This window comes from Lepidochelys kempii, chromosome 7, assembly GCF_965140285.1.
Source record: "Lepidochelys kempii isolate rLepKem1 chromosome 7, rLepKem1.hap1, whole genome shotgun sequence".
Lineage (NCBI taxonomy): Eukaryota > Metazoa > Chordata > Testudines > Cheloniidae > Lepidochelys > Lepidochelys kempii.
In genome coordinates, this window is record NC_136386.1 from 4,665,529 (window position 1) to 4,692,881 (window position 27,353).

The 27,353-nt window shown below is 41.9% G+C and overlaps 1 protein-coding gene across 5 annotated transcripts; it reads left to right on the top strand.

Annotated features, from left to right (window-relative positions):
• The first annotated feature begins 673 nt into the window (after positions 1-673).
• On the top strand, positions 674-27,353 carry CEP15 (centrosomal protein 15). Of its 5 annotated transcripts, none has more exons than XM_073350974.1 (5): positions 674-777; positions 2,688-2,772; positions 4,257-4,380; positions 14,507-14,581; positions 20,245-27,353. In XM_073350974.1, exons 2-5 carry the CDS (start codon positions 2,720-2,722, stop codon positions 20,386-20,388), a joined length of 396 nt encoding a protein of 131 aa, XP_073207075.1. In that variant the 5' UTR covers positions 674-777; positions 2,688-2,719; the 3' UTR covers positions 20,389-27,353. The 5 variants fall into 5 exon arrangements, with proteins under 5 accessions (XP_073207075.1, XP_073207074.1, XP_073207073.1 ...); XM_073350973.1 differs by having other exon boundaries at positions 772-857; XM_073350972.1 differs by lacking the exon at positions 674-777 and adding an exon at positions 784-926.

Consider the following 27,353-nt stretch of genomic DNA (forward strand, 5'->3'; position numbering starts at 1 on the left):
AGGGCTGAGTGGAGGGGGAGGGGCAGGAGTGAATGATGGGGGGGTGATTCTGACTGACGGGGGGGCAGGAGGGGTCTGACACGGGGCAGGGCTGAGTGGAGGGGGAGGGGCAGGAGTGAATGATGGGGGGGTGGATCTGACTGACGGGGGGGCAGGAGGGGTCTGACACGGGGCAGGGCTGAGTGGAGGGGGAGGGGCAGGAGCGAATGATGGGGGGTGATTCTGACTGACGGGGGGGCAGGAGGGGTCTGACACGGGGCAGGGCTGAGTGGAGGGGGAGGGGCAGGAGTGAATGATGGGGGGGTGGATCTGACTGACTGGGGGGCAGGAGGGGTCTGACTCGGGGCAAGGCTAAGTGGGGGGAGGGGCAGGAGCGAATGATGGGGGGGTGGATCTGACTGACGGGGGGGCAGGAGGGGTCTGACACGGGGCAAGGCTCGGGGGAGGGGGAGGGGCAGGTCTGACTGACCCCGGCGGTTGGGGCCGGATAACGAGGGAAGCCGCAGAGCCCCCGTGGCAAAGGGGCGGGGCTGGAAACAGGGACCTTCTCGCCTTCCAATCCCCTCCCTCCCCATGTTCCCGTGTGGCCCCGAGGGCCGCCCTCCGCATGTGATTGGTTACCGACCCCGCTCTTCTCCAATCACGGCGGCGAAGGCGGGGAGGCACCTGACCCGGCCCAGGTCCTGAGCCCGCCCACCGAGGTGGAGGGACCAATGGCAGGGAGCGGCGCCCCCTCCTTTCCTGCCGTCTCCATGGTGCCGCGCCGGCCGCGTGACGGTAAGTGGACAGTGGGCCGCAGGGCTCGGACGAGCCGAAGGGGGCGCTGCTGGGCGGCACGCTCGGCCCTGCGCGGAGTGGTACGTCCCGTGGGCCCCCTCCTCCCGCACGCAGTGGTCGAGCCGCAGAGGAGGATGGCGAAGCCTCAGGTGCCGAAGCCCAGGGGCTCGCCCCTGCTCGTGCGCGTGCCCCGCCCCCCGGCGGCTGATCGGGCGCGAGCGCCGCCCTCGCGCCTTTCCCGCCCACTGGGCCTTGAGGCGCTCGACGTGTCACCTCCCCTCCCCCCCCCCGCCATCGATGTCCCCTATGGGGGTGCTGGGCCTGAGGGGGGGGGGCTCTGTTTTCCCGTGCGGGCAGAGCACTGCTGGGGGCTTCCAGTGCCTGGGCGGGGAGGAGCCCGGGGCTCTGGCACCAGGTTTATGGCCGTTGGCAAGGACAGCGCTGGGCCCAGCCAGCAGGTGCCCCCCCCCAGCACCGCCAGTACCTCACGTTTATTACTGGGGGGGGGGGGAAGAGTGTGATTTGGCCCGTTCTCCTCCCCCCGCCGCATCCACTGAGGACCTTCAAGGAGGATGCCCTTGGTGTCCATCAGGAGTCATTGCAAAAGGCAGAGCCACAGTGTGACTTGCCTGGGGGGCAGCTCCAGTCCGGCCAATTCTGCCGCTGCTTCAGGCTTGCCCTGTGGGAGGCAACAGCTCCCTGTCCGTCCGCCCCACCCCCCATGGTAAAATATTTGTCTGTGGGGGTGAGTCCCGTTTTCCCCATTATCTGAATCCTTTCCTTGTCACCTGTGAGCTCACGTTAGGGGGGGTCGATAATACAGAGGCCTGAACAGAGCAGTGGACACACACACACGCTCTGGCCAGGCTTGTGAGGTGGAGGACAAGCCCGTGGCGGTGTCGCTGCTGAAAGGCTCTCTTCCCCCGAGTTGTCTGAATAACATCCGCTTTGCCCATGCTATCCGGATAATTGGCAGTATATTGTGTGCGTGCAAATTTAGAGGGTGGGGTGGGATTGCTCTAGCTGATTCAGACCCTTGATATTTTTATTCCCCCAGATATCTGCTGCACACAGTTGTGTTCATCGTTTTATGAATACCTAGTGACTTTCATTCTGCTGGATCCCAAAGCACTTTAGAGTAATGCAGACTCTTTTGAGGTGGAGCTTGGTAAACAACTGACCACAGAATAGGATAGACCTTAGTCTTTGGGGGGAAAAGCTTTAAGCTCCATGCAGAGCAGACAATATGGACATTGTTTTTTGGTGTTTCATTATAACCCCCACAATTAGATTTAGATTCTACCATTTGTGTAATTCTTCATCCTCTGATTTATACAGCAGAGGGACTGTGCTGGTTTCACTCCATTTTTATATAACATAGTAAATTACATGTATATAAAATGAATTACCATAATTCGACTGTTTTAAATTATCTATATGTTTAAATAGGGATGCATCTTTTTTCCAGTGTCTCTAAACTAGTATTTTTCTCATGGTCTTAATCTAAATAGTCTTTGTATATGCATAGTTTGCATGAGCATTTTACTATAGTAGAGGCACGTAAATGCACATTCAGCTTGCATAGCTGAAAATCAAGCCTTTGTGCCGCCATTCTCTAGTAGGTAAAATGGGTTTAATGAGATTCAAGAGGAGATGTAAGCACGAGTTAGTAATGTGTATATACAGTGTTTTGAACAAGTAAAGTATCCAGTAGTGCTATTATCTATATAGTGTTGTACACAGCTCCAATTTCACTTTTTTTAAAAAAAAAAGTTGCTTAGTCAGGTAGGAAGCTGCCCTGCATGTAACTAGGTCTGTCTAATATGCAACATTCTTAAATACTTAAAAGATAAGTATTCATGTATATCTTTGGAGGAATAATTTTAACTTTCCTTTGTTTTCTTTAATAGAGTAAAGTTGGCAGTTAGTTAAGTAATCAAAGATGGCATCCTACTTAGCACAAGAAGTTCAGCTTGCTAGAAGACATGACAAGATGTAAGTACTTGTTTCAGGATTGTGGCCTGTGTTGTAGCAACTTGTGCTATGATCTTCCCAAAGCTCTCAAACTATGCAGGACTGGCTGATGAGTATGTGGATGGGAGACCTCCACAGAATATTTAAGTGCTGAAACAAGGGGTTGGTGGTTCGATAGGGGGCACTCTTCCTTTGAAAACTACTGAATCAGTATCCCAGTCTGCCACAAGGGAGATCAGTGCTGCCAATGCTGTTGTCTTCCAGATGAGCTGCAGAACTGGGGACCTGACCTTTAACCTCAGTATCCTGACTAAATTCCAACTCAAGTAGCTTGAGTTCTGCCATCCAAAACTCAACTTGTGGTTTCAGTTCAATATAGTATTTTCTTCACATTTTGATTTCTAAAATATCAATACATCTTCAGTTCACGGTTAACTCAGCTTGTAAAGTGAAAAGAACAGGAGTACTTGTGGCACCTTAGAGACTAACACATTTATTTGAGCATAAGCTTTTGTGGGCTAAAACCCACTTCATCGGATGCATGCAGTAGAAAATACAGTAGGAAGATATATATATATACACACAGAGTACATGAAACAATGGGTATTACCATACACACTATAACAAGAGTGATCAGTTAAGGTGAGGAGTACTTGTGGCACCTTAGAGACTAACCAATTTATTTGAGCATAAGCTTTCGTGAGCTACAGCTCACTTCATTGGATGAGTACTGTTGCTGCAGACTGGGAAAACTGACAAAGAATAATTGTTCTGAAAATCATGGGTCACGTTCACGTCTAGTGTAAGTAAATGCAGCTACATTGAGTGAATTCCGTTCAGCTGTTCGCAGAATGGTGGGGTACTCTGGCTGCAGTACAAACAAAATTTTATGATCACGTGCATCTTATACCACATCCATCATTTACTAACTTATGTGACAACAGAGTCTATCTAGATTAGCACTTGTGGGTAAGGTTGAGTTTTATAGGTTAGTTTAAAATGAGACATCTGAAAATCTAAGGCTCATGTAAGGATGGCTCACAAGTACCACCTGAGTGGAGGTATCTGGAGGGAATATGAGTGCATATGGCAAGAAGTATAATGGTCTCTGGGGACTCTACAGGGAGCTCTTTGACTCTTGCTACGTTTCTTGCAGAAAACATATTACTCATTCTCCTCTCAGTGTTGGCTTCTGAGCACTTGCAGGGGTGGTGCTGTGCCTATACTACCTCAACCCCTCCTGCCACACATCATCTGAGATACTCAGTGCTTGTGAGCCCCCTTCATGTATGAGCACTGCTGATTGCAGCATTATGTCTGCCTCACTGCATGGGAACACAGCGGGAAGGGTCTGCCTGTACTTTCTTCCTCCCTCAGCACACCCACACTGAAACAGGCATAATTAGGCCTATAATTTCAAAAGAATTGGTTAAGGTAAAAGGTTATTATTTTCTAGCTACTGTGCAAAGTGTTCTGCCCACTTATTAAAATATTTTCCTTTGTAGACTCTCTCAGAGATCGGTATTGCTACAGCAGATGGAGAATCATCTAGGAGACAAAAAGACTGAAAAGATGTCGCAAACACAAGCAGCTGATGCAGCTTATAAAAGAAATGCAGCACTTTTAAGTGTAAGTTTCTGTGACTGTCAAGTGGCACATTGTGAAATGCAGTTTTACATAGATTACAGGCTAAAAACATTTGTGTCTTAGTTTTTCAGGTTAATTTTATAATATTAGGGTCCTGATTCTGGAACTTGTGCAAAATGTATTAAATAAGAAGTCTTTGTAACCTGGGACCTCACTAACTGTTTCACACACCCTTCTCATGAGAGCCTGATGGGTTCCAGCCTGAGCCTGAATAGCTATACTGCAATTTTATAGTCCTGCAGCCTGAGCCCTGTGAGCCCAAGTCAGTTGACAGGGTGTTTTATTGCTGTGTAGACCTATCCCAAGTAAACTGATTCTAAAAGGCTGATTACTGAATCTTTCTTTGCAGACAGGCTTACAATTCTAAGATCATGCTAAGCCCCATTTGAAACAAGAGCAGACTTTTCCTCTGCCATCTTTGTTCTGTATCCATCCAGGAGATTGCCCATCAAATCCACATTTCTCCAAATACTCATGAAAAACTGTTGCTTAGATGCAATCTCAAGTCCGGAGTTAAAATTTGATTGAAAGACCAATAGGCGCTGACCCCCAGAGAAAAAAAAAAAGTGGGTGCTCAGCAGCCCTGCTGATAAGCTCCTCCCTCTTCCCCTCCCCCCCAGTGCTTCCCGCCCACTGGTGATCAGCTGTTCAGCAGGAGGCGGTGTGGCGGAGTCAGGAAGAGGCGGAGCGAGGGTGGGGCGCACTCAGGGGAGGGGGCGGGAAGAGGCGGGGCGAGGTGGATTGGAGTTGGGTTGGGTTTTGGAAGAAGGGGTGGAGTGAGGGCGGGGCCTGGGGCAGAGCAGGGATCGAGCACTCCCCAGGGAAATGAGAAAGTCAGTACCTCTGGATGACCAGAACCTTTTCCCAGTTAGCAGCTTTTTATTTTTGAGATGTCTGATTTTGGGGGGGGTTGTTCAAAAGAAATCTTTTCATTTCCTCCTTTTTTTAATGAAAAAGAGTATAAAACCTATTAAAATCACCTTTGTCCAGCACACACATATTTACTGTTATTGTTCAAGGTATATTCACCTTGTTTTTCTACTGGATGTTGCAGTATCTTGTTCAGTGACATTGTGTCTTTGTTTTATAAAGACATCCCTGGAACATTTTAGTCTCCAAGGGTGGGGATCTGTCACCTCTATGGAGAAGGGAAAATTACTTCCCTTTAATTGCTTTGATTAGAACATGTTATGACAGATCACCTACTCATCCATTCTGCACTTTTCAGAGTTAGGGGTTCTGTAACCTTCCTGTATACTTTTAAATTCTGCATATATCTCGGCTTCTTCCTCAAGGGGAACTGGTAATTAGGTCAATAGAAAGCTCTTATTTTGGTTGCAGGGACTGACATGTGATACGCCCTGCTGGAACCAACAGCTTAGAATTTTGAACCTGAAGAGGTCTCCCCTTGCCCTCTAACACAAGAGCACGTTGTAAAGTGGGGGTCTGTTACTAAGAATATCTTCATAGAACATCACTTAAAAGTAGGTTATTTCCTCCGTGCACATGCCCTCTCTCTTTGCTGTTGCTTATTATTTAATTCTACTGTCTAATATGGCACAGTGTTTTGGACTCTCATTTGTATGAAAGATGCTGTACAAAATAAAATCATATTTTTATTTCGTGTACAGCCAGAATGTCCTCCTGTGTCCATTGGGACAAGAACTCAAATTTTTCATTCTAGAAAGTGAAAAGATTCATCTTTGTGAAAAAATTTCTGGCCAAGCTGTGTGTGCTGGGGCAAGACTTGACACATCTGCAGTTTGAATGAAACTCAACTGTGTTGCAAGGCCCTCCAGCCTACTTAAGTCCCAAACAGAGGCTGCACAACTGGAGACTACAGGCAGAATTGCCAGTCAAAGGTGCCTGTGTACCTGATATGTGCTAAAGACAGGATCTCCACACTGGTCCCATATAAGGTCACATTGGGGATAGGATAGGGGTGGGATTGTGGGTCCAGTGACGCCAAAACCCTCTGGAATGGGTGTGGCTGCTATTCCAGCCTTGGTCTGAAACAGCTGATGTGTAGATTTGGCCTCCCCAAGCCCTCTGTGTGTCACTCATCTAGAGCCTGAATACCCAGACTTTGTACAGAGGTGGCAAATTTCCCCCATTATATTTCCCCCATAATTCTTCTCCATATGTGTTTTTATAAACAAGGTTCAAATTAGCACTTATTTGTTGACAAGCATAATAAATGCAGATTACATTTGTGCATACTGAAACAAGCTCATTATGATAGTAAATGTTATTGATATTTAATGTAAACCTATAGCAAAAATATGTAGTCTTGAAGTTATGCAGGATATTTGCCATCTACTATCATATTCCTCAAAATGATTTCTTTCAAGTGTCAAAAACATTAGTGTTCATAGAAGAAATAAAAACATATGTATGACCATCAAAACAAATAGTCTGGCAGGATAAAGCAGCATAAATAAGTCTAGATATATTAATTTTATACTAGCTTTAACAGACATGCAGTACTGCAGATGCTTTCTGATAACAAAATAAAACAGGAAAGAGATCCATGCAGAATAATATATTAGAGCCTTGAAAAAACGGTTCATATTTATGTGCCAGCTTCAGAATATTGTTCCTGATACCAGGCACTGTACATTTCACAGTTACCATGTGGGGAGTTGTTGATTTGGCCTACTCAAAAATACACGGACATGATGAGGTGTTGATTTTTGCTTAAACTTAGAAAAAACAGAAATGCAAATAAAATTAATTCAGTTTTATGTGAACATAAAAAAAAAAAACCCTTACGCTTTCCCTTTCTGCCAATTGAAATTTTATGCTCACATAGCTCAAAAATGGCTGAAGCTAGAAACTTCAAACTTAGCTTGCTTTATAATCCTTATTGAGTAAGAGGGGAAAAATGAAATGTGAAGAAAATGGATTTTAAAGATTTAATTCAGCATTTTTATACAATTGTGTTAGAGTATGTTTCCCCCGAACATGTTTAAAGGAGGCGTTGTCAGGTTTAAGAATGTTCATTCAGGCCTTGGATTAAACACCTTGCTTAGGTGCTGTATTTAATAAGTGCTGAGATAGCTCTGAAGACACTTAGTAGTACTACTGCACTGTTAACTTGGCCACCTTGCACATATGTACATAAGAACAGCTATACTGGGTCAGACGAAAGGTCCGTCTAGCCCAGTATCCTCTCTTCCGACAGGTTTCAGAGTAACAAGCCGTGTTAGTCTGTATTAGCAAAAAGAAAAGGAGTACTTGTGGCACCTTAGAGACTAACCAATTTATTTGAGCATGAGCTTTCCTGAGCTACAGCTCACTTCATCGGATGCATACCGTGGAAACTGCAGCAGACATGATACACACAGAGATCATGAAACAATACCTCCTCCCACCCCACTGTCCTGCTGGTAATAGCTTATCTAAAGTGATCATCAAGTTGGGCCATTTCCAGCACAAATCCAGGTTTTCTAACCCTCCACACCCCCCACACAAACTCATTCTCCTGCTGGTAATAGCTCATCCAAAGTGACCACTCTCCCTACAATGTGCATGATAATCAAGGTGGGCCATGTCCAGCACAAATCCAGGCTTTCTCACACACACCCTTTTTTTTTTCCCGGGAACACACACACACACACAAACTCACTCTCCTGCTGGCAATAGCTCATCCAAACTGACCACTCTCCAAGTTTAAATCCAAGTTTAACCAGAACGTCGGGGGGGGGGGGGGGGTAGGAAAAAACAAGGGGAAATAGGCTACCTTGCATAATGACTTAGCCACTCCCAGTCTCTATTTAAGCCTAAATTAATAGTATCCAATTTGCAAATGAATTCCAATTCAGCAGTTTCTCGCTGGAGTCTGTAATTGCTTTAGCATTTGCTCAAGAAACTTCCTGAAAAAGCACAAGATCAAACCCGCACAGACACATCCCTGGAATCCCGACCTGGGATATTCTATCTACTACCCAAGATCCATAAACCTGGAAATCCTGGGTGCCCCATCATCTCAGGCATTGGCACCCTGACAGCAGGATTGTCTGGCTATGTAGACTCCCTCCTCAGGCCCTACGCTATCAGCACTCCCAGCTACCTTCGAGACACCACTGACTTCCTGAGGAAACTTCAATCCATCGGTGATCTTCCTGATAATACCATCCTGGCCACTATGGATGTAGAAGCCCTCTACACCAACATTCCACACAAAGATGGACTACAAGCCGTCAAGAACACTATCCCCGATAATGTCACGGCTAACCTGGTGGCTGAACTTTGTGACTTTGTCCTTACCCATAACTATTTTACATTTGGGGACAATGTATACCTTCAGATCAGCGGCACTGCTGTGGGTACCCGCATGGCCCCACAGTATGCCAACATTTTTATGGCTGATTTAGAACAACGCTTCCTCAGCTCTCGTCCCCTAAAGCCCCTACTCTACTTGAGCTATATTGATGACATCTTCATCATCTGGACCCATGGAAAAGAAGCCCTTGAGGAATTCCACCATGATTTCAACAACTTCCATCCCACCATCAACCTCAGCCTGGTCCAGTCCACACAAGAGATCCACTTCCTGGACACTACAGTGCTAATAAACAATGGTCACATAAACACCACCCTATACCGGAAACCTACTGACCGCTATTCCTACCTACATGCCTCCAGCTTTCACCCTGACCACACCACACGATCCATAGTCTACAGCCAAGCTCTGCGATACAACCGCATTTGCTCCAACTCCTCAGACAGAGACAAACACCTACAAGATCTCTGTCAAGCTTTCTTACAACTACAATACCCACCTGCGGAAGTGAAGAAACAGATTGATAGAGCCAGAAGAGTTCCCAGAAGTCACCTACTACAGGACAGGCCTAACAAAGAAAATAACAGAACGCCACTAGCCGTCACCTTCAGCCCCCAACTAAAACCCCTCCAATGCATTATTAAGGATCTACAACCTATCCTGAAGGATGACCCAACACTCTCACAAATCTTGGGAGACAGGCCAGTCCTTGCCTACAGACAGCCCCCCAACCTGAAGCAAATATTCACCAGCAACCACATACCACACAACAGAACCACTAACCCAGGAACTTATCCTTGCAACAAAGCCCGTTGCCAACTGTGCCCACATATCTATTCAGGGGACACCATCACAGGGCCTAATAACATCAGCCACACTATCAGAGGCTCGTTCACCTGCACATCCACCAATGTGATATATGCCATCATGTGCCAGCAATTCCCCTCTGCCATTTACATTGGTCAAACTGGACAGTCTCTACGTAAAAGAATAAATGGACACAAATCAGATGTCAAGAATTATAACATTCATAAACCAGTCGGAGAACACTTCAATCTCTCTGGTCACGCAATTACAGACATGAAAGTTGCGATATTACAACAGAAAAACTTCAAATCCAGACTCCAGCGAGAGACTACTGAATTGGAATTCATTTGCAAATTGGATACAATTAACTTAGGCTACCTTGCATAATGACTTAGCCACTCCCAGTCTCTATTCAAACCTATTTCCCCTTGTTTTTCCCCCCCCCCGCGACGTTCTGGTTTAACTTGGATTTAAACTTGGAGAGTGGTCAGTTTGGATGAGCTATTGCCAGCAGGAGAGTGAGTTTGTGTGTGTGTGTGTGTGTGTGTGTGTCCCTGGGGAAAAAAAAAAGGGGCGGGGTGAGAGCCTGGATTTGTGCTGGACATGGCCCACCTTGATTACCATGCACATTGTGAAGAGAGTTGTCACTTTGGATGAGCTATTACCAGCAGGAGAATGAGTTTGTGGGGGGGGGGGGGGCGGAGGGTGAGAAAACCTGGATTTGTGCTGGAAATGGCCCAACTTGATGATCACTTTAGATAAGTTATTACCAGCAGGACAGTGGGGTGGGAGGAGGTATTGTTTCATGATCTCTGTGTGTATATAATGTCTGCTGCAGTTTCCACGGTATGCATCCGATGAAGTGAGCTGTAGCTCAGGAAAGCTCATGCTCAAATAAATTGGTTAGTCTCTAAGGTGCCACAAGTACTCCTTTTCTCTTCCGACAGTGGCCAATTCCAGGTGCCCCAGAGGGAAAGAATAAAACAGGGAATCATCAAGTGATCCCTCCAGTTGCCCATGTATGTAGTATTTTCTGTTCTCTTCCTTGTTATTCATAAATCTTAATGTATTACTGTGATATTTAGTATAGACCATAAAGTATAAAGTTTAGGATGTGTGATGTAACAGAGCGAGCATTTTAGCATAAAATTTGGGCCAAATTCTGATCTCATATATGGTGGTGTAAGTCTGGATTATACGAGTGTAAATGACATCTGAATTTGGCCCCATAATAGTGATGTATGCATCAGAATTTCCATTTTTACCTCTGGGAAGGGACTTGAACTGTTTTTCTTGTAGTCCTGGCCATTTTAAACGGGGTTATGGGATAGACTCGTGCTTAATATTGTAGTATCCTAGATTCTGTTTTACTTGTCAAAGGTGTTTACGCTGCTGACTTCAGATAAATTGGAGAGAATTAGAAAATGTAAATTCCCAACACCAGACTTTTAAAAAATAAAAATGCCACAACAGGCACCTTCTAGCCACCAGCTACATGCAAAGGTGCCATCTAATTTTTCAGTGGCCTCAGTTTTTTTCCAAGGCGTATTGCACCTTCCAGCAAAAATTTCTTTCACTGTCTGTCATTAAATCAGTTTTCTGAATTACAATAGACTACAAATATACAAACCGGAGTGGAGCAACAAAAAGACACATCTGATATCTAGGCCATGCCAATGTGACCTTTTCTACTAAAATGTGTACAACAGCTGTTTTCCCTTGGCTGAAAGTAATTTATTTCCTACATAAACATTCCTGTATCAAAATTAAGTAGCCACAGAGATAGTGATCTTGGTCTGTTTTGCGCCTTCCTGTGTAAATACTTGTAGGAAGAAGTCATAGGGGGAGTAAAATGCTCTGAGGGGACTGTGGTGCATAAAAACCCAAATAGACAGGACTGAATGGAGACTGATCCACCTTTTTGCCATGACAGGTAATTGCTCCAGGCCATGGCAAAGGCATGTTGGTGAAGTGTGGGGGAGCTTGCCTGGTGCTGTTAATGGTATACCTGTGCATACACAGAGAACTTGACTTTGTAGTGTTGTCAAGCCATGGCTGCTATGCAATTTTACATTTTAACTAAAAACCACTCTGTTTCGTCATTTTTTGTTCTGAGTTCCAGAAAAGGAAGGAATCGGAAAGTGTTGTATAAGTATCGGATGTGTTTATGCCTCCAATTCTTATGGTTTCAACTGTATCCAGGCCAATTCCAGAACAAAACAGAAATTGCATCCACAGAGTCCATAAAGTTGACAATTACTGTCATGATTTGTATTATTCACTGGGCATTATCTGTGGTGCTCAGCACTGTTCAGAACATGCCAGAAAATATAGTTCCTGAGCCAATGTGTATGAAATGTGTAGCCCTGGATAAGATGGCTCAGATATTTAAGTATGAAATGTATAGTTATTAAGCACATATTGATATATGTGAGTGAAGGCACTGCTGACAATAGAAGTTTTACTAGATTAAGGACGAGAAGATTTGACTCTCCAACTTTCTTTCTAGAGGAAGAGCTGCCCAGAGCTCCGGTGCCTGTTTATTTTCCTTTCCTGCCTGCAGTGGCCCTGATATACCTCAGAAGTGTCAGGTTTTTTTTCTCAACTTTAAAATATAGACTTCTCTTGCTGTTTGGTTTTAAATAGTCTCCTGTGAGAACTGCAACTCAATCACTGTAGTGTTGCGTTTAAGAGCCTTCTGGAAAGTAACTAGCCCTTAAACAGAAGTAAAAGCAGTGTTGCCAAATCTCATGATTTTGTCATGAGTCTCATGCTAATTACTTTCCTTAAAGTCCCAGCTCCTGGAGTCAAGTGGATATATGATGATTTCAGCCTTCATTCTGAAAGAAAAATGAAGTTTCTAGCCCTTATGGCTATGGAGAAAACTTAAATATGTGACCCCAATACACCCTAAAGGCTCAAAAACCAAAAGGCAAATAAAAAGAACCCCAAAGCTGTCATTTTTACATAATCTCTTGATTTTTGGTGAGCCTGATTCATGATTTTTGAACATTTGGGGTTGGCAATACTATGAAAGTGACTGAAAAGTGTCAGTTTCACTCCTGTTTGAAGTCCCTTTCTAGTCTATTAGTAGTAGTGAGGTAACACCCCTAGAGCCCCGGCAGATGTATTCTAAACTCTCGGGGCCTTGCCCTAGTAGGATGTTTCCCAAGTTAAATGATCTATTCCAAGCTTGATGAACTGCAAAAAAGTGATAGAAAGTAATCTGGATTTTTCTACAATTGTTTCAGTTGTATTCAAGAGTTAGTAACAAAGAATATACATTACAGTTTTAAACCTAACCAGTGTCCCTTAAGAAGTGACTTGACACAAGATATGAGAACATGTTAGTATTAGAGCTGAGTGGGTCTAATATTTATTTAATCCTCTTTTTTTATGTAGAAATTAGATACAGTGCTCCTATCAGCTAATTTCTAAATTATTATCTGCAAAAAAAAACAAACCTAGAGTTTTTAGATGCCTGAGTAGCCCCTGGAACCACAGTTAAAGTCCCCTCCTCCCCCACCAAAATCTGAAATGGCGCCCCTGTGTCATTTGTTCCATGTCCCTTTCTCATTCCCTCATTTCGACCTTATGATCTGCACCCCTAATCCTGTTTGTTTTTTGTCCATTGTACTTAATTCTGGTCCTGTGACCTCTCCTTAATGCGAAAAGGCAGCCTTCCGTTACTGTGATGTGCTCCACCTATCAATCCCAGGATTTAAGTAGCGTAGCACCTTATACGATCCTTCCACAGAGATCAGTTAGCCACCTCAAACAAGCACTAGGTTCACTGATAAAACTGTAGAAAGACCAAACAAAAAACTGCTTGGATGATATTTTCAATCTTATTCTCTTCTATCTGCATACAGTTAAATCACTATAAATATGCTATAAAACCAGTCCAAATATTAATACATTTTCATTCATTTTAAATAAAGATGAACATTGTAACTTGATTTTAGCTTAGAACTTTCTGCTAAGAACTATTAGTTTCTTTTAATCATGCTCTACACTAATTTTAGGCCAGATTCTGCAATTGACTACTACTCAATATGAGTAATTGTGTTTGGGTTCTCCTGTAGACCTGCTCCTTCAGAATCTCACTGTTCTGAGTAGTATATCTTTGGGAAGTCCCTTTGGGGAATTTCCTCACTCATTTATTTTTTATGTTGTACTCTTCACACCTGCTTTCTGCTCCCAACTCTGCCATCTGCTATGCTTCCCTCCCCACCCCCCGTTCTGCTTTGGCTCCTTCACACCCATCTCCCATGCCCCTTTCTATCTCTTCATCTGCCCGAAAGCCCTGCACTCGGTCTCTTCAGTGCTTGGCTGTGGAACTAAGCCTGCAAGAAAGGGTTACAATTTAAAAGAGTCTTTTCAAATTGAGTCTAGGCCTCTGTGAACCCAACACATGTCTACTGGGCAAGTGGAAGCCCATGTGCAGATTTTACAAGAAATCTAAGAGAGGTGTGTTCTCATCCGAGTTTGAATGTCTGGTGAACAGCTTGCTGCATCTCTACATTTTTGTGCACATGTTATGCATGCATATTAGCAAGTCATCTTTGTCTTGGGGAAGATGAGATCTTGAACAAATTTGCTTAGTTACTTTAAAGCTACAGTAGATAGAATACATGCTTCAGTTCATCTACTCAGCACAGCGAATACCACGCTCCTTTTTTTCTGTATTGTCATGAGGAACATAGTCTAACTATAAATTACCTTTGTGTATGGAGAGATTAAATATGTAGTAGGTGCTGTCTGTCAGAACACTTCTGGCAAAGAAAATAATTCTTACAGCCAGGAAATGCAAGAAAGGCTCCTGCAAAACCTCCAATATATTAGTGTTATTGTCAAAAATAAGAGGCTGCAGGATCTATGGCTAAACAGAAGATTTCAATTCCAGGGATATCAAATCCAGTGCTTCTTAGGAGAAATAAGTTCACTTAAAAGGCAATTAAATATATATTGCCTGTTAATGTCACCTGTAACTTGTCAAACTGTTATTTTAAACAGGATATAGAAGCAGCAGAAAAGAGGTTGCAAGCAAGAGTACACCTACAGCCACATCCTGATATTGTTAAGCTTGAAGTAAGTCCTGAAATAAACTCCATCCTTTCACTTGCTATGTACAAAATAGTTCCCTTTTTTTTCTGAAGCATATTCGTAAAGTAAAAATAATTGATTTTGAAATTGACTGGTATAGCCAAGGGCCTGTGTACTGTGCAGTTGGCTGAACCTAAATTCTGGGCTAAGGTCCTTAGATTCTGCTGTAGCCTAGGGGAAATTCTCTAGCAGATTCAGATATTTTTTGACTGGAGCTTTTTATTTAATTAAATATGAAAATGAATAATTTAAGGATCATAACAGCCCCTATAGCGTTTTTTGATATTAAATTCAACTTACCTTACTTTGTCTTTACATTTCCAGTTTTAAATACACCACAGATTGTCATTTTTATGTTTGAGTCAACGGCCCATAAAGATGAATGGGGAAGTTCACACCTGTCAGAGCTATTGTGTAAGGGTGGTTGGGAACATGTGAAAATATCACTGTAGCAGTCACAGTTAGTTCACATTTTCAAGATTTTCTTTCCAACCACAATAGCAAAAGCAAATTTTTTTTAAAATTAAAATTGAGGTTCTGGAGCACAAGTCTGCAGAAAAGGGTGAACTCTGCCATGGTGAAATACATGGGGCCCTGATTATAGTGAGTGCCATCATTCAATTAATATCCTGAAGTCCTGAGTGTTTAGTAGAAGAAAAAAATTGTACCAAACTATACTTTAAAAATTTCTGTTACAGTGACAGATGTGACAGCATGCTATTTTAGTGGTCATATCACTTTAAAATAAATAGGGATGTGATGCACTCACTTTTTTGGATTTGTTGGGCACTAAATATGACTTATCTTCCCCTCATCCACCGAAATAAAAATCAGATGCAAAATTCAAATTTAGATACTGTATACTACACAGTTCCTCAGGAAATGAAGCTGTTTAAAGTGAGTTGATTATATTAATGAAATGTTAAATAGCATTAAAGTTTAAAGTATATTTTAAGTTGCAACTTGCAAACAAAGTTAATGCTGGTAGCTGACAAATTACTTAAAAGTGAAGAAATGGAACAAAGCTATTTATGCTGAGTCTGTCATACTAAGGGAATGATCCTGCAAACACTTGTGCACAGGCGTAATTCCATGGAGTTCAGTAGGACTATGCATGTGCTACAGCTAAGTGTTTGCAGGACCAGGCCTAAATTTATCCCTGAGATATGCTGATTACATAAGTCATAAATGCCTGCTTGTGTGCCGCAAATACAGTTTTAGTCCTTAATAATTTAAAACAGTTGTCACTTATTCATGGACTGTACTAGCTCAGCTCTGTTTTAGCAACATCTGTCTGTATTAGGCCTGAAGTCCCATATGCCAGAGAGTTTTGACATTTCCAGTACTGGTTCAGTCACTATGAAGCATTACATACCATTGCATAGTAAATTCTGCGGAACAAATCTCGTATCAATTACACAAAACAGTACAGATTTAAAAAAATCGGGTGTAGATACCTTTACAATGTGGATAAAATGGACAAAAGTCAGATAATTCATAGTGACTATTGATAGAAACAGTGTTGACTTTTGCCTTCATCCTTCCCACCCAATTGTGTGAGATGCAGAAGAGTGGTGTTACGATTTCAAGGAAAAATTTCACATATTTAATCTTTTATATTTTTAAGGAGAGGGCACTAAATAGCAGGAAAGAAAAAATATCTTTCATATACAAAATTGTCTAAAAGAAAAGGAGTACTTGTGGCACCTTAGAGACTAACCAATTTATTTGAGCATAAGCTTTCGTGAGCTACAGCTCACTTCATCGGATGCATACTGTGGAAAATTCAGAAGATGTTTTTATACACACAAACCATGAAAAAATGGGTGTTTATCACTACAAAAGGTTTTCTCTCCCCCCACCCCACTCTCCTGCTGGTAATAGCTTATCTAAAGTGATCATTCTCCTTACAATGTGTATGATCATCAAGGTGGGCCATTTCCAGCACAAATTCCAATTCAGCAGTCTCTTGCTGGAGTCTGGTTTTGAAGTTTTTCTGTTGTAATATCGCAACTTTCATGTCTGTAATTGCGTGGGTGGGGAGAAAACCTGGATTTGTGCTGGAAATGGCCCACCTTGATTATCATACACATTTGTAAGGAGAATGATCACTTTAGATAAACTATTACTGTTAGGGAGCTTATTCCTTCACCCACTTACTTCCCTGGTCCTTCTCGCATGAACAGAGAGCAACAATACCCGAAGTCCAAAGGTGCAAACAATTCGATGTTTATTGGGGTGAACTTCCAGCAAGCATGATTCCAGTTTCCTTCCTTAGTATCCTTCTTCCCAGCTCTGACACCACAGAGCCTTACACCTGTGTCCCTGTTCCCATTCCTACCCTTAGCCAAACATGATTCCAACTTCCTTACTCCCATTCCCTGTTCCCTTTTCCCCCTTTAGCAAAACATGATTCCAATTTTCTTACCCCCATTCCCATCTCCCCCACCCACTTCCTCATTGACTACAGATTATATAGTAAAACTTGAGTTCTGCTTAGCTATACCTTAACCAATCATTTTCCTGAAATTTAACTAACCAGTCCTAACATATCATAACATGATTATGTAACCAATTATATCCCACCACGTTAATTAGTTTATTATGTAACCAATTATATCCCACCACGTTAATTAGTTTACACCCAGCAAAATTAATTATACAGCAGACAGGAACAATCACAGAACCAGACAGAGATTATACAGACAAACAATAGCAAAGTGGGAACTATAATGACAAGACAATACAGAAATGAGGATTTCACATCCCAGCTATTGATAAGTGAGTTCTTGCCAGACAGGATGCTATCAAACTAAGTTTCCTTTTACATTTTCTAGGCACTTCCCTTTCTCTGGAGGTGATAGGAATACAATCCTGTCCTGATAGTGCCTAACAGCCCAATAGCACCTTATTTCAATATGACTAGTTTGGAATGTGAGGATGTGACTGTTCGCTTCCCAGCTTATGGCTGCCTCTGCTGCTTAGCCAAAGGCCTTAGCCTAAGAACAGGGCCTCAGACTGTCACAGTAAGAGAAGGCCCTTACACCAGCAGATAGTGATTTTGATTCTTTCTTTTATACCTCTATAATTAGCCAAGTCATAAGAATACACCTAAATTCTTAGAGTATAGGCCTTTACAGACAGGCCTGAATATCTATATCCTAGCAATTACCAGCAGGAGAGTGGGGTTGGGGGAGAGAAAAACACCCATTTTTTCATGGTTTGTGTGTATAAAAACATCTTCTGTACTTTCCACAGTATGCATCCGATGAAGTGAGCTGTAGCTCACGAAAGTTTATGCTCAAATGAATTGGTTAGTGTCTAAGGTGCCACAAGTACTCCTTTTCTTTTTGCGAATACAGACTAACACGGCTGTTACTCTGAAACCTGACAAAATTGACTGTCCACATTCCTTCCAGTAAAACTTTCAAAGGATATTTAACACATGGCCTTAATACATATGTGTATCAACACTGATTTTCACAGTTGATTATAATGCCGCCTTAACTTAGCAGTCCAAGTACAGATTCATGTGGTTGCACATAAAATTTCAAACAAGATCTATTGCGTAAATACATATTTTCTAAATGATGTATAGAAACTGTGTATATGAGTTACACATATGAACCAAAATAGTTACCCAATAGTCCAGCACTTCCAAAGAAGCAATTTATGATGTATCTGATATGTGCATTAAAATATGTATTTAGGTAAATAAAAATTGATTTTTCTTTTTTAAAAAAGCCTAAATATATGTGTTCAAAATCTGTACAAATGTTTTGCTGAAAAAGCAATTTCCAGGTAAATATAGGTCCCTATTGAACAAAGCATTTAAGAGTATGCTTAAAGTTTAAGCACATTATTTGCTAAATCTGGACCTGTGTCTCCAACTCTTAACTAAAGTATTTTTGTGGCCTGTAGTATCAATTGTATGATTTCATCCATAAGCATTAACAAATATTGCTCAGGATGCCCTTGTGAAAATGGGGAATTTTATCTCTGTTCTTCAGTTGGAAAAACTGAGACCCAGAAGTTACACCTCTTACCCAAGACCACTCTTCCCTCTAAGCTGTGCATGTGTGCGTGCACACACAGATCCTAAACCCCACGCACATGGTGAAACACTGCATGCACAAAAATTTGCACAGAAGCACAATTTGCACAGAAGAAATGTTTTGCGCACACAGCTCATCAAAAATTTGCACAGAAGACATTTTTTTGCGCACACGGCCTGTCAAAAATTAGAGGGAACATTGCCCAAGACCCTAGAACAAGTGCATGTCAGAGCTGTAGTTAGAAATCAGGAACTTCTGGCTACCATTCTGTTTCTTAGACCACAGGATAGCTGGTTGTGCAGTTGTCTTTCTTGAGCTAAGTACTGGAACCAATTACATTATCATGGATTTATTCATTGCAAAATTTAGCTCACAAATATTTTTGAGCCATCCTCAAATTAATGCACTACTTGTTTGTTGATAGCATTAAACAGCAAATTTATTTTTATCTTAAATACTGCTAAACTATGATTGTAATAATATTTAGGCTCTAGAAAATGTTTGTTTTATAGAAACATGACTACAATTCCATGAACATGAATCCTATCATCATGAGTTCCCTTTCTAATATATTATCCACCACAGGAGGGCACATTCCATCACTGCATAACTTACTCTAAAAGGTTTCAGAGTAACAGCCGTGCTAGTCTGTATTTGCAAAAAGAAAAGGAGTACTTGTGGCACCTTAGAGACGAACCAATTTATTTGAGCATAAGCTTTCGTGAGCTACAGCTCACTTCATCGGATGCATATTGTGGAAACTGCAGAAGACATTATATACACAGAGACCATGAAACAATACCTCCTCCCACCCCACTCTCCTGCTGGTAATAGCTTATCTAAAGTGATCACTCTCCTTACAATGATCATCAAGTTGGGCCATTTCCAGCACAAATCCAGGTTTTCTCACCCCCCTCCAGCCCCCCCCCCCCCACAAACTCACTCTCCTGCTGGTAATAGCCCATCCAAAGTGACCACTCTCTTTACAATGTGTATGATAAGGTGGGTCATTAAGGTGGGCCATTTCCAGGAAATGGCCCACCTTGATTATCATACACATTGTAAAGAGAGTGGTCACTTTAGATGGGGTATTACCAGCAGGAGAGTGAGTTTGGGGGGGGGCGGAGGGTGAGAAAACCTGGATTTGTGCTGGAAATGGCCCAACTTGATTTTCATTGTAAGGAGAGTGATCACTTTAGATAAGCTATTACCAGCAGGACAGTGGGAGGAGGTATTGTTTCATGGTCTCTGTGTATATAATGTCTTCTGCTGTTTCCACAGTATGCATCCGATGAAGTGAGCTGTAGCTCACGAAAGCTTATGCTCAAATAAATTGGTTAGTCTCTAAGGTGCCACAAGTACTCCTTTTCTTTTTACTCTAGAAGGTGAAATCCTGCCAACTTCTGTTACATTGTTTAAGTGAGGGGTTGGAATTTTGGTATCCAAATAGTTCAGCCTTTTCTGAATTGCTTCACACGTAAGGCAAGCTTTAATAACACATTGTATGTGTGTGGTGTTTTGTGAAAAATTGATTGATAGATTAAATTGTGAAGCAAAGTTAAATTGCTTATTGTTGTATCATATCTTTCTTAGACTCTCTATTGGGCATCAGTAGAAGAATCTATTCCTAAGTGGGAGCAGTTTCTTTTAGGAAGAGCACAAATGCCTGTTGGTTTTAAGAAAAAGAAATCTACAAAGTATAACATAAGTCACCCAGAAGGAGCTGCACAAAGATAAAGAGAAAACCTTTGACTTCAATGGGCAAAATAATGCTATACGGACAACAGTGTGTCAGGCCATTAAATTGCCATTTAAATTTATGTATATGAAAATGAATCATGTTTGATGGGTTTTTTTCCAGTTGTATCTGTGTGGAAGAGTTCAGCTAAACTGTAGTCTGCCAGCTTGAGGAGGCACAGAATAACATTTCTCCTGGTGGGAGGAATAGTCCTTCTTGAAAGTGACTTTATAAGATCAGAAGTTAGACACTGGTCTATGGAAGCCCACCAGTACAATAGCCTCTTTAAGATGACAAGAATTTTAGGTTATGTATAATCCTTCACTTTTGTATTTTTAAGGACCTTGTATATGAATCTACCTTTATTTTCTTGAACCTCCTTGGCCATGGGGGGAATTTATTCTGGGAAAGGCAGGCAATTTACATCAGGCTGAGGGGAAAGCTTTAGTTTATGGCTGGTATCCTCTATAGGAGCCCAGTGGTAAAGGGTGGAGAGGGCACATATTTAATCTTTATGTCCCCTGTTTTCCCTGACCATGTCAGTGACACTGATTTTTTTAGGGGGGAGGAGGATGGCGAGGGGCTGTGTTGGTCTTGCCCATAAGCAATTGCAATTTCTGTTCCATTAACCACTGCTGCAGACTTCCCATATTAGGTTCTGTGCCTGGTTTGCGAAAGCAGAAGCCAATGCGAATTTGGGTTGAATCCAGCCATGAAGTTCATTTTACAGACATTGAAGTAACAAACATTAGGATTATATTTTGACCATGTTTCCTTTGTAGTTTTAAGCTATTGCTTTGTGTCACTTTCATTTTGTTAATGTAAGCCAGAGACACAATTTATGGATTAGGACATGGGAGGTGGGGAGGAACCAGACAGAAAGTCAGCCCAACTGAGCGTCCCAAAGATCACAGATACTGGAATAAGAAGGGGGGGGTGCTTGCTTTCTATCGCAGATTGAGGACAGTTTCTCAGCCTCTGCCTACAAACATGGAAGGCCAGCCGGTGTTTTTTTGCTTGCATATTGTTAATTATTTGTATTCTCTGAGTGCCTAGGAGCCTTCGTCACAGGACTCCACTGTGCTAGGTGCTGTACAAATACAGAACAAAAAGACAGTCCCTGCCCCAGATAGCTTACAGTCTGAGGCTAACCCCTTGATAAATTAGTGTGCCTGGGAGTCACCGTCCATTGCTTCCTCATGTTTGTATATATTGAAAGGCCGAATTCGGAGAGAAATCTTTTCAAGTAAATTACTTAGAAGTCTTTGTGCTTTTTCACTCTTCCATAGCAAGGAAGCATGGTGGACGTTGGGGGGGGGGGGGGTTTCCTCTAGAATGGGATTTGAGTCAAGAGGATCAATAGAAACCAATTTCAATAAAGGGTGGTTACTACTTCCCTAGGGCAAGAAGAATTCATGTACATAGTTATGAAATGGGGCCACACAAACCACTCCAGTCAGCTATAGGCTAACCAAATTAATTACCAGGAACTATTAGGAATGATGAGCCCTCACCCCCTTATTTGCTGTTAGGGGTTTGTCTTTCCCCTACCTCCCCATTAAGTTTGGAGCGGGGGCGGGTAACCTTGTCCCTTTATCTGATTTTTGTGTTATGGGTGTATGATCTAACAGCACCTTTCTTCTACTCCATGACCAACCTCTGCATAAGTGTCACAGCTCTTTACACTGCTCCATAAGGAAGGTGCACCTTCTGAATTTTGCACCTAGAGCATTATGTGAATTTAATTAATCGAATAGGATTTAATTATCCAGTGCTGACTGGCTGTTAGTGAGGAATTCATTGCCCCTCAAAATAGGGAGCAGCCTCTCCAGCTGGAGACCACAGGAAGTCTGAACAGTTTGCAAGGGCCAACACCTGCAGAAGCTATTTTCTGCTAGATCAGGCTCTTAGTTTGCTGAATTTAAATCACTCAAAGATTCACCCAAAAAAAAATTCCCCCTAGCTGCACTTTAAAATGATTTTACATGTTCAAAGTTTATATGAAACTTTTTCTATTGAAATGTCCATTAAACTGATAAGTTTTTACAGAAACTGCCATGTTAGAAATATCCTGTTGAGTGGGTGTTGGTGTTTGTAACAATAACGTTGTTTTCAAAATATGTGATGGCAGATTAGCACGCTTCTCTGCAGTGTTGTTAACAGTTGTAATTAAGGAATAAACAGTAAAGGGTGTCAGTCCGATGACAATTCCATCTATAGTGTCACAATACAAAATGTCACAAAATATTAGAACTGTTATATAACTACAAAAATATCAAATTAGGCTTTCATCTTAGAAGCAGAAAGCTTAAAAAAAACTGGCATAGAGACTGTTGCAATTTTATACCTACTCATTGTTCTGTCACAAAGACAAATTGGTAATATTTTGTTCTATAAGATTACAAAGTGATTCTCAGCCATACCGTCGATTTAACAGTAGTGTGTACAGATTTTCAGTTCTGAAATTGTAAATCCAGCCAGATGCAGAAGTGATAGAAAAGGAACAATTTTTATACATCAAAGGGGAGCTTTTTGAAAGGGGCAAAGGAAGTTAGGTTCCCAAAGAGGAAGGATGAGTCAGTGGTTAGTTCAGCAGCAAGAGACCGGGATTCAATTCCCTGCCTTGCCACAGACTTTCAGGGCAACATCCACAAAAGCATTTAGATAACTAATTGCATGTGCCCAACTTGAAAATTGAGATCCTTAAATTTGTGGTCAGCTGCTGCCCCACCCAGTAGGTGCCTAAATTCCATGGGTGCTGACGTTTCTGTTGGTGCTCAAGCGCAAATCCACCTTAAGTCCTGATACCACCAAGCTGTTCAGCAAGCTCATGCCTAAGGCCCAGCAGGATTCACAAAGTAAGCATTTCCACTGCCTATCTTGTCGCCAAGGCCCGAGCTGGTACGAATTCCCAGAGTATGTCTATTCAGCAACTAGACACCCGTGTCTGGCCCGTGCCAGCTGACCTGGGCTTGTGGGGCTCATGCTGCAGGCTGTTTCACTTCTGTGTAGACATCTGGACTCAGGATGGAGCCCAGACTCAGGACCGTTCAAGGTGGGAGGCTCTCCGAAGGCTACATAGCAGTTAAACAGCTCTGCAATCTGAACCCCATGAGTCCGAATCACCTGGAACGGGCCAGCTTCAGGTTTTTCTTTGCTGTGTACACGTACCCTCAGAGGCCCCCTTAGAAGCTCCCAATGAAAGAGGATGGGAGTTAAGTTCCTACCTCCCATTCGTGCTTTTGACAGTCTCTCCCTGAAATTTGAAAATAATGAAGTAGTATTCAACCACAGTGAAATTTATATCTGTTTCAGTTAATCTGAAAATGACAACTAAACACATGGTGAAATTGTGAAATGTTGATTCAGGGAAAGAATCACATTCCCAGACTTAGGATGTCTGATTTATGTGGTTAACAGCTCCAGATATTTTAACATTCATTTATTTTAGTTAATTTCAATCAATTAAACCAAACTAGGTCTTTTGGATTGTAATTCAGTAAGGATTTTATAGTGTGCAGAACGTTGAAGCTTAAATTGAAAACAATACTGATGATGCTAAACTCATCCTCCCTTCAGAGACTTAGGAAATTGAAATTCCATATTGTTCAGAGGGTATGGTCTTGGAAGCAGCGGAAGTACAGCTACGCTAGTGCATGGAAAATTGCAAGGAAATATATCTATTCAATGCAGGAAAATCCATAGAACAAGAACAGGAGGAAAGCATCCTGAACTGAGAAGGCAAAAGAGGGCACGTTACTGCTTGTACCACTGTAACCCAAAGTGGTAAGAAATTAGCACATACAGAGATTGTACATGGACCACGTGGAACAATAAAGGAAATGGGGCAGAGAGGCAAACCGCAGGGCATCTGAGATGAACAAATAGGGGTGATTCTCTCTCCTTCGCTTGATCGCAGAGCTCAGGGCCTATTGTCAGCACTGAGGACAATCATGCTGTCGCTCATGCAGCACTTAATAGACCTTGTCAACCACCCTAATATATTGCTAGGGTTACTGTTGGTCCTGTGTGCCTTAAGTTGCCGTGTGTCTTGGCCCTGATTCAAGACAGCACTGGAATGTTGCCTAACTTTAAGCATGTGCTTAAGTCTTACTGACTCCAGTGGGATTTAAGCCTGTGCTTAAATGTGGTCCTGAATAGGTTTCAGAGTAATAGCCGTGTTAGTCTGTCTTCGCAAAAAGAAAAGGAGTACTTGTGGCACCTTAGAGACTAACCAATTTATTTGAGCATGAGCTTTCGTGAGCTACAGCTCACTTCATTGGATGCATACCGTGGATACTGCAGAAGACATTATATACACAGAGAGACCATGAAACAATACCTCCTCCCACCCCACTCTCCTGCTGGTAATAGCTTATCTAAAGTGACCATTCTCCCTACAATGTGCATGATAATCAAGGTGGGCCATTTCCAGCACAAATCCAGGTTTTCCCACCCCCCCAACCCCATACACACACAAACTCACTCTCCTGCTGGTAATAGCTTATCTAAAGTGATCATCAAGTTGGGCCATTTCCAGCACAAATCCAGGTTTTCTCACCCTCCGCCCCCCCCCACACAAACTCACTCTCCTGCTGGTAATAGCCCATCCAAAGTGACCACTCTCTTCACAATGTGTATGATAATCAAGGTGGGCCATTTCCTGCACAAATCCAGGTTTTCTCACCTCCCCACCCCCATACACACACAAACTCACTCTCCTGCTGGTAATAGCTTATCCAAAGTGACCACTCTCCCTACAATGTGCATGATAATCAAGGTGGGCCATTTCCAGCACAAATCCAGGTTTTCTCACCTCCCCACCCCCATACACACACAAACTCACTCTCCTGCTGGTAATAGCTCATCCAAAGCGACCACTCTCCCTACAATGTGCATGGTAATCAAGGTGGGCCATAGGGATGCTGTCCTGAGCCAGGGCCATTATTTGGAACATATGATTCCAAGTAGTCAGCCACATCTCTGACCCCGCATCACCTTTTATTTTTTTTAGTTAGCCCATGTAGTTTCCTTTCAGTTCGTAAGTGCTTTTTCACTCAGCACATGCTGCCCTAAATGCTGTTCTCTCAGGTTCTCCCTTCTGGTCCTTTTACTGCTAGTACTACAACTTAAGCCACATAGTCCATGACAAGCTCCTGGCTGAAAAATATTCTTAATTGAGAAAAGCAATGGGGAAAACAAATGACTTTACTGTGTGTGGATTAGCGCTTGTGTGTCTCATAAGAAGGAATACTGAATCACCTTATTTGTTAAGTTTATGTTCTGATGAGTAACCATTGTACTGACCTAAGAACACAGCCTGATTCATGCCCACGTCGTCACCTCCACCACCACATTTCCTTAGCTGTATACTTTTCTTGATCACTGGGGAAAGCAGTGCAGTTAGGTATTTCTTTGGGATGAGAAATTCCTTATTCCTGAATACTTTCTCGAGCCTTTTGTTATTTTCGTATAAGATATTTATAAAATAAGAGTTTTTATTAAATTTTAGTTGCATTGCATCCATGGTTGTTTATATTCAAGACCATATTTTCATTCAGGCTTCAAGCTAGATTCTACACTGGAGACTGCAGTTTTACACACACACACACGCACATGGGTGTGATGCTCAAACTGCTTTTGTGCATGCAATTCAAGTAGTTAGATGTCTAAATGCTCAGTTTGGACTTCTGTGCATTAAACAATATTTTAAAAATCTGACTCTGAAATTGAGTGTAATCTTAGAAATTGCTTCTGAAAATGTAGCCCTTAAAAATTATTTACTACAAAACTAAAGTTTTTAAAATATTCATATTATTTTAATAATTCAGTACATGTACAGCTAAGATACAAGATATTACTTAGCCTTAGGAATTCTCTAAAGATTTAAAGCAGTTATGCGATTTTAAAATAGAGCGAACAAATTTCATAAATATGTCTTATGTATCCAAAGACCAGATCCAGGGAAAACGTGTTTTTAAAGTTGCAGTAAGGAGTGATCCACATGGCAAAATGATTACTTTTGTGTATTCTTATGTTATGTCAGATGTATAGCTTACAGTAGAAAAGGAGCTATTCTGGCTCCAAAAGACCAGTAAGGCAATCCCACTGATTTAACGGGGGTTGTTTGAAGTGCAAAGCAGTGCTGAGTTTGGCCCAGTAAATACACATACAAGAGACCAGCTGCAAAAAAAAAAATTGCTTGTTTAAAATAATATTCCTTCTCCTGAGTTCTCATTTGACGCTGAATTGAAAAAGTTAAACTGCTGTATGGAGATCAGAATTTCAGAAGTTTATTGCTAAGAAATCCCATATTCTTGCCAAACCTAAAGTGGAGGTGATCTATGGATTCACATTTTTGTTTCACAACAACACAATTAAGTATTTGATTATCTAAGGTGTCATCTTACCAGCAAGATATGGATATGGATTTTTAAAATGCCCCTGTGGAAGATACAGATGCAAGAACAATTCCTTTTTGGATCCTCCTGCAGTGTGAAGTTTTTGTCTTTGCAATATGTAGTACCATTTACATTGGGAATTTGTTATTCTTTCAAAAACAATGCTAAAAAAGCTCTTGAGAATGCTGTAACCTGCACCCAGGGCATATATAATCTTCTGGTTGTTTTTTGTGAGATCCACATCACAGGAGTTTGTCACTGATCTATATTACATATGTAGTAATAATGAATTTAATCATCGCCTTTCATAACTTTTCACCTAGGAATTATTCTTAATTCCTTCCTTCCTTAATTCTTAATGATCTTAAAAATTATTGGGTTTGTTCTTTCTCCTGATTCCTAATCATAGCACTTACCAAAGGCCCCTATTTGAAAGGCCACGGAATACCAAGAAGTTTGTTTACATCGTGCTCTTGAAAGAAATACAAGCCCAGCCAGATTTCATATGATTGTTTTGTAAATATATTGTAAATTAATAAAAATAATTTTTATTCTCCTTTAAA

Excerpts from the sequence above, each read along its gene's own strand:
- CEP15 (XM_073350974.1), top strand. The coding sequence starts at position 2,720 with ATGGCATCCTACTTAGCACAAGAAGTTCAGCTTGCTAGAAGACATGAC. Across the intron at positions 4,381-14,506 it reads GAAATGCAGCACTTTTAAGT|GATATAGAAGCAGCAGAAAA; the intron begins GTAAGTTTCTGT and ends TATTTTAAACAG. Across the intron at positions 14,582-20,244 it reads CTGATATTGTTAAGCTTGAA|ACTCTCTATTGGGCATCAGT; the intron begins GTAAGTCCTGAA and ends TATCTTTCTTAG.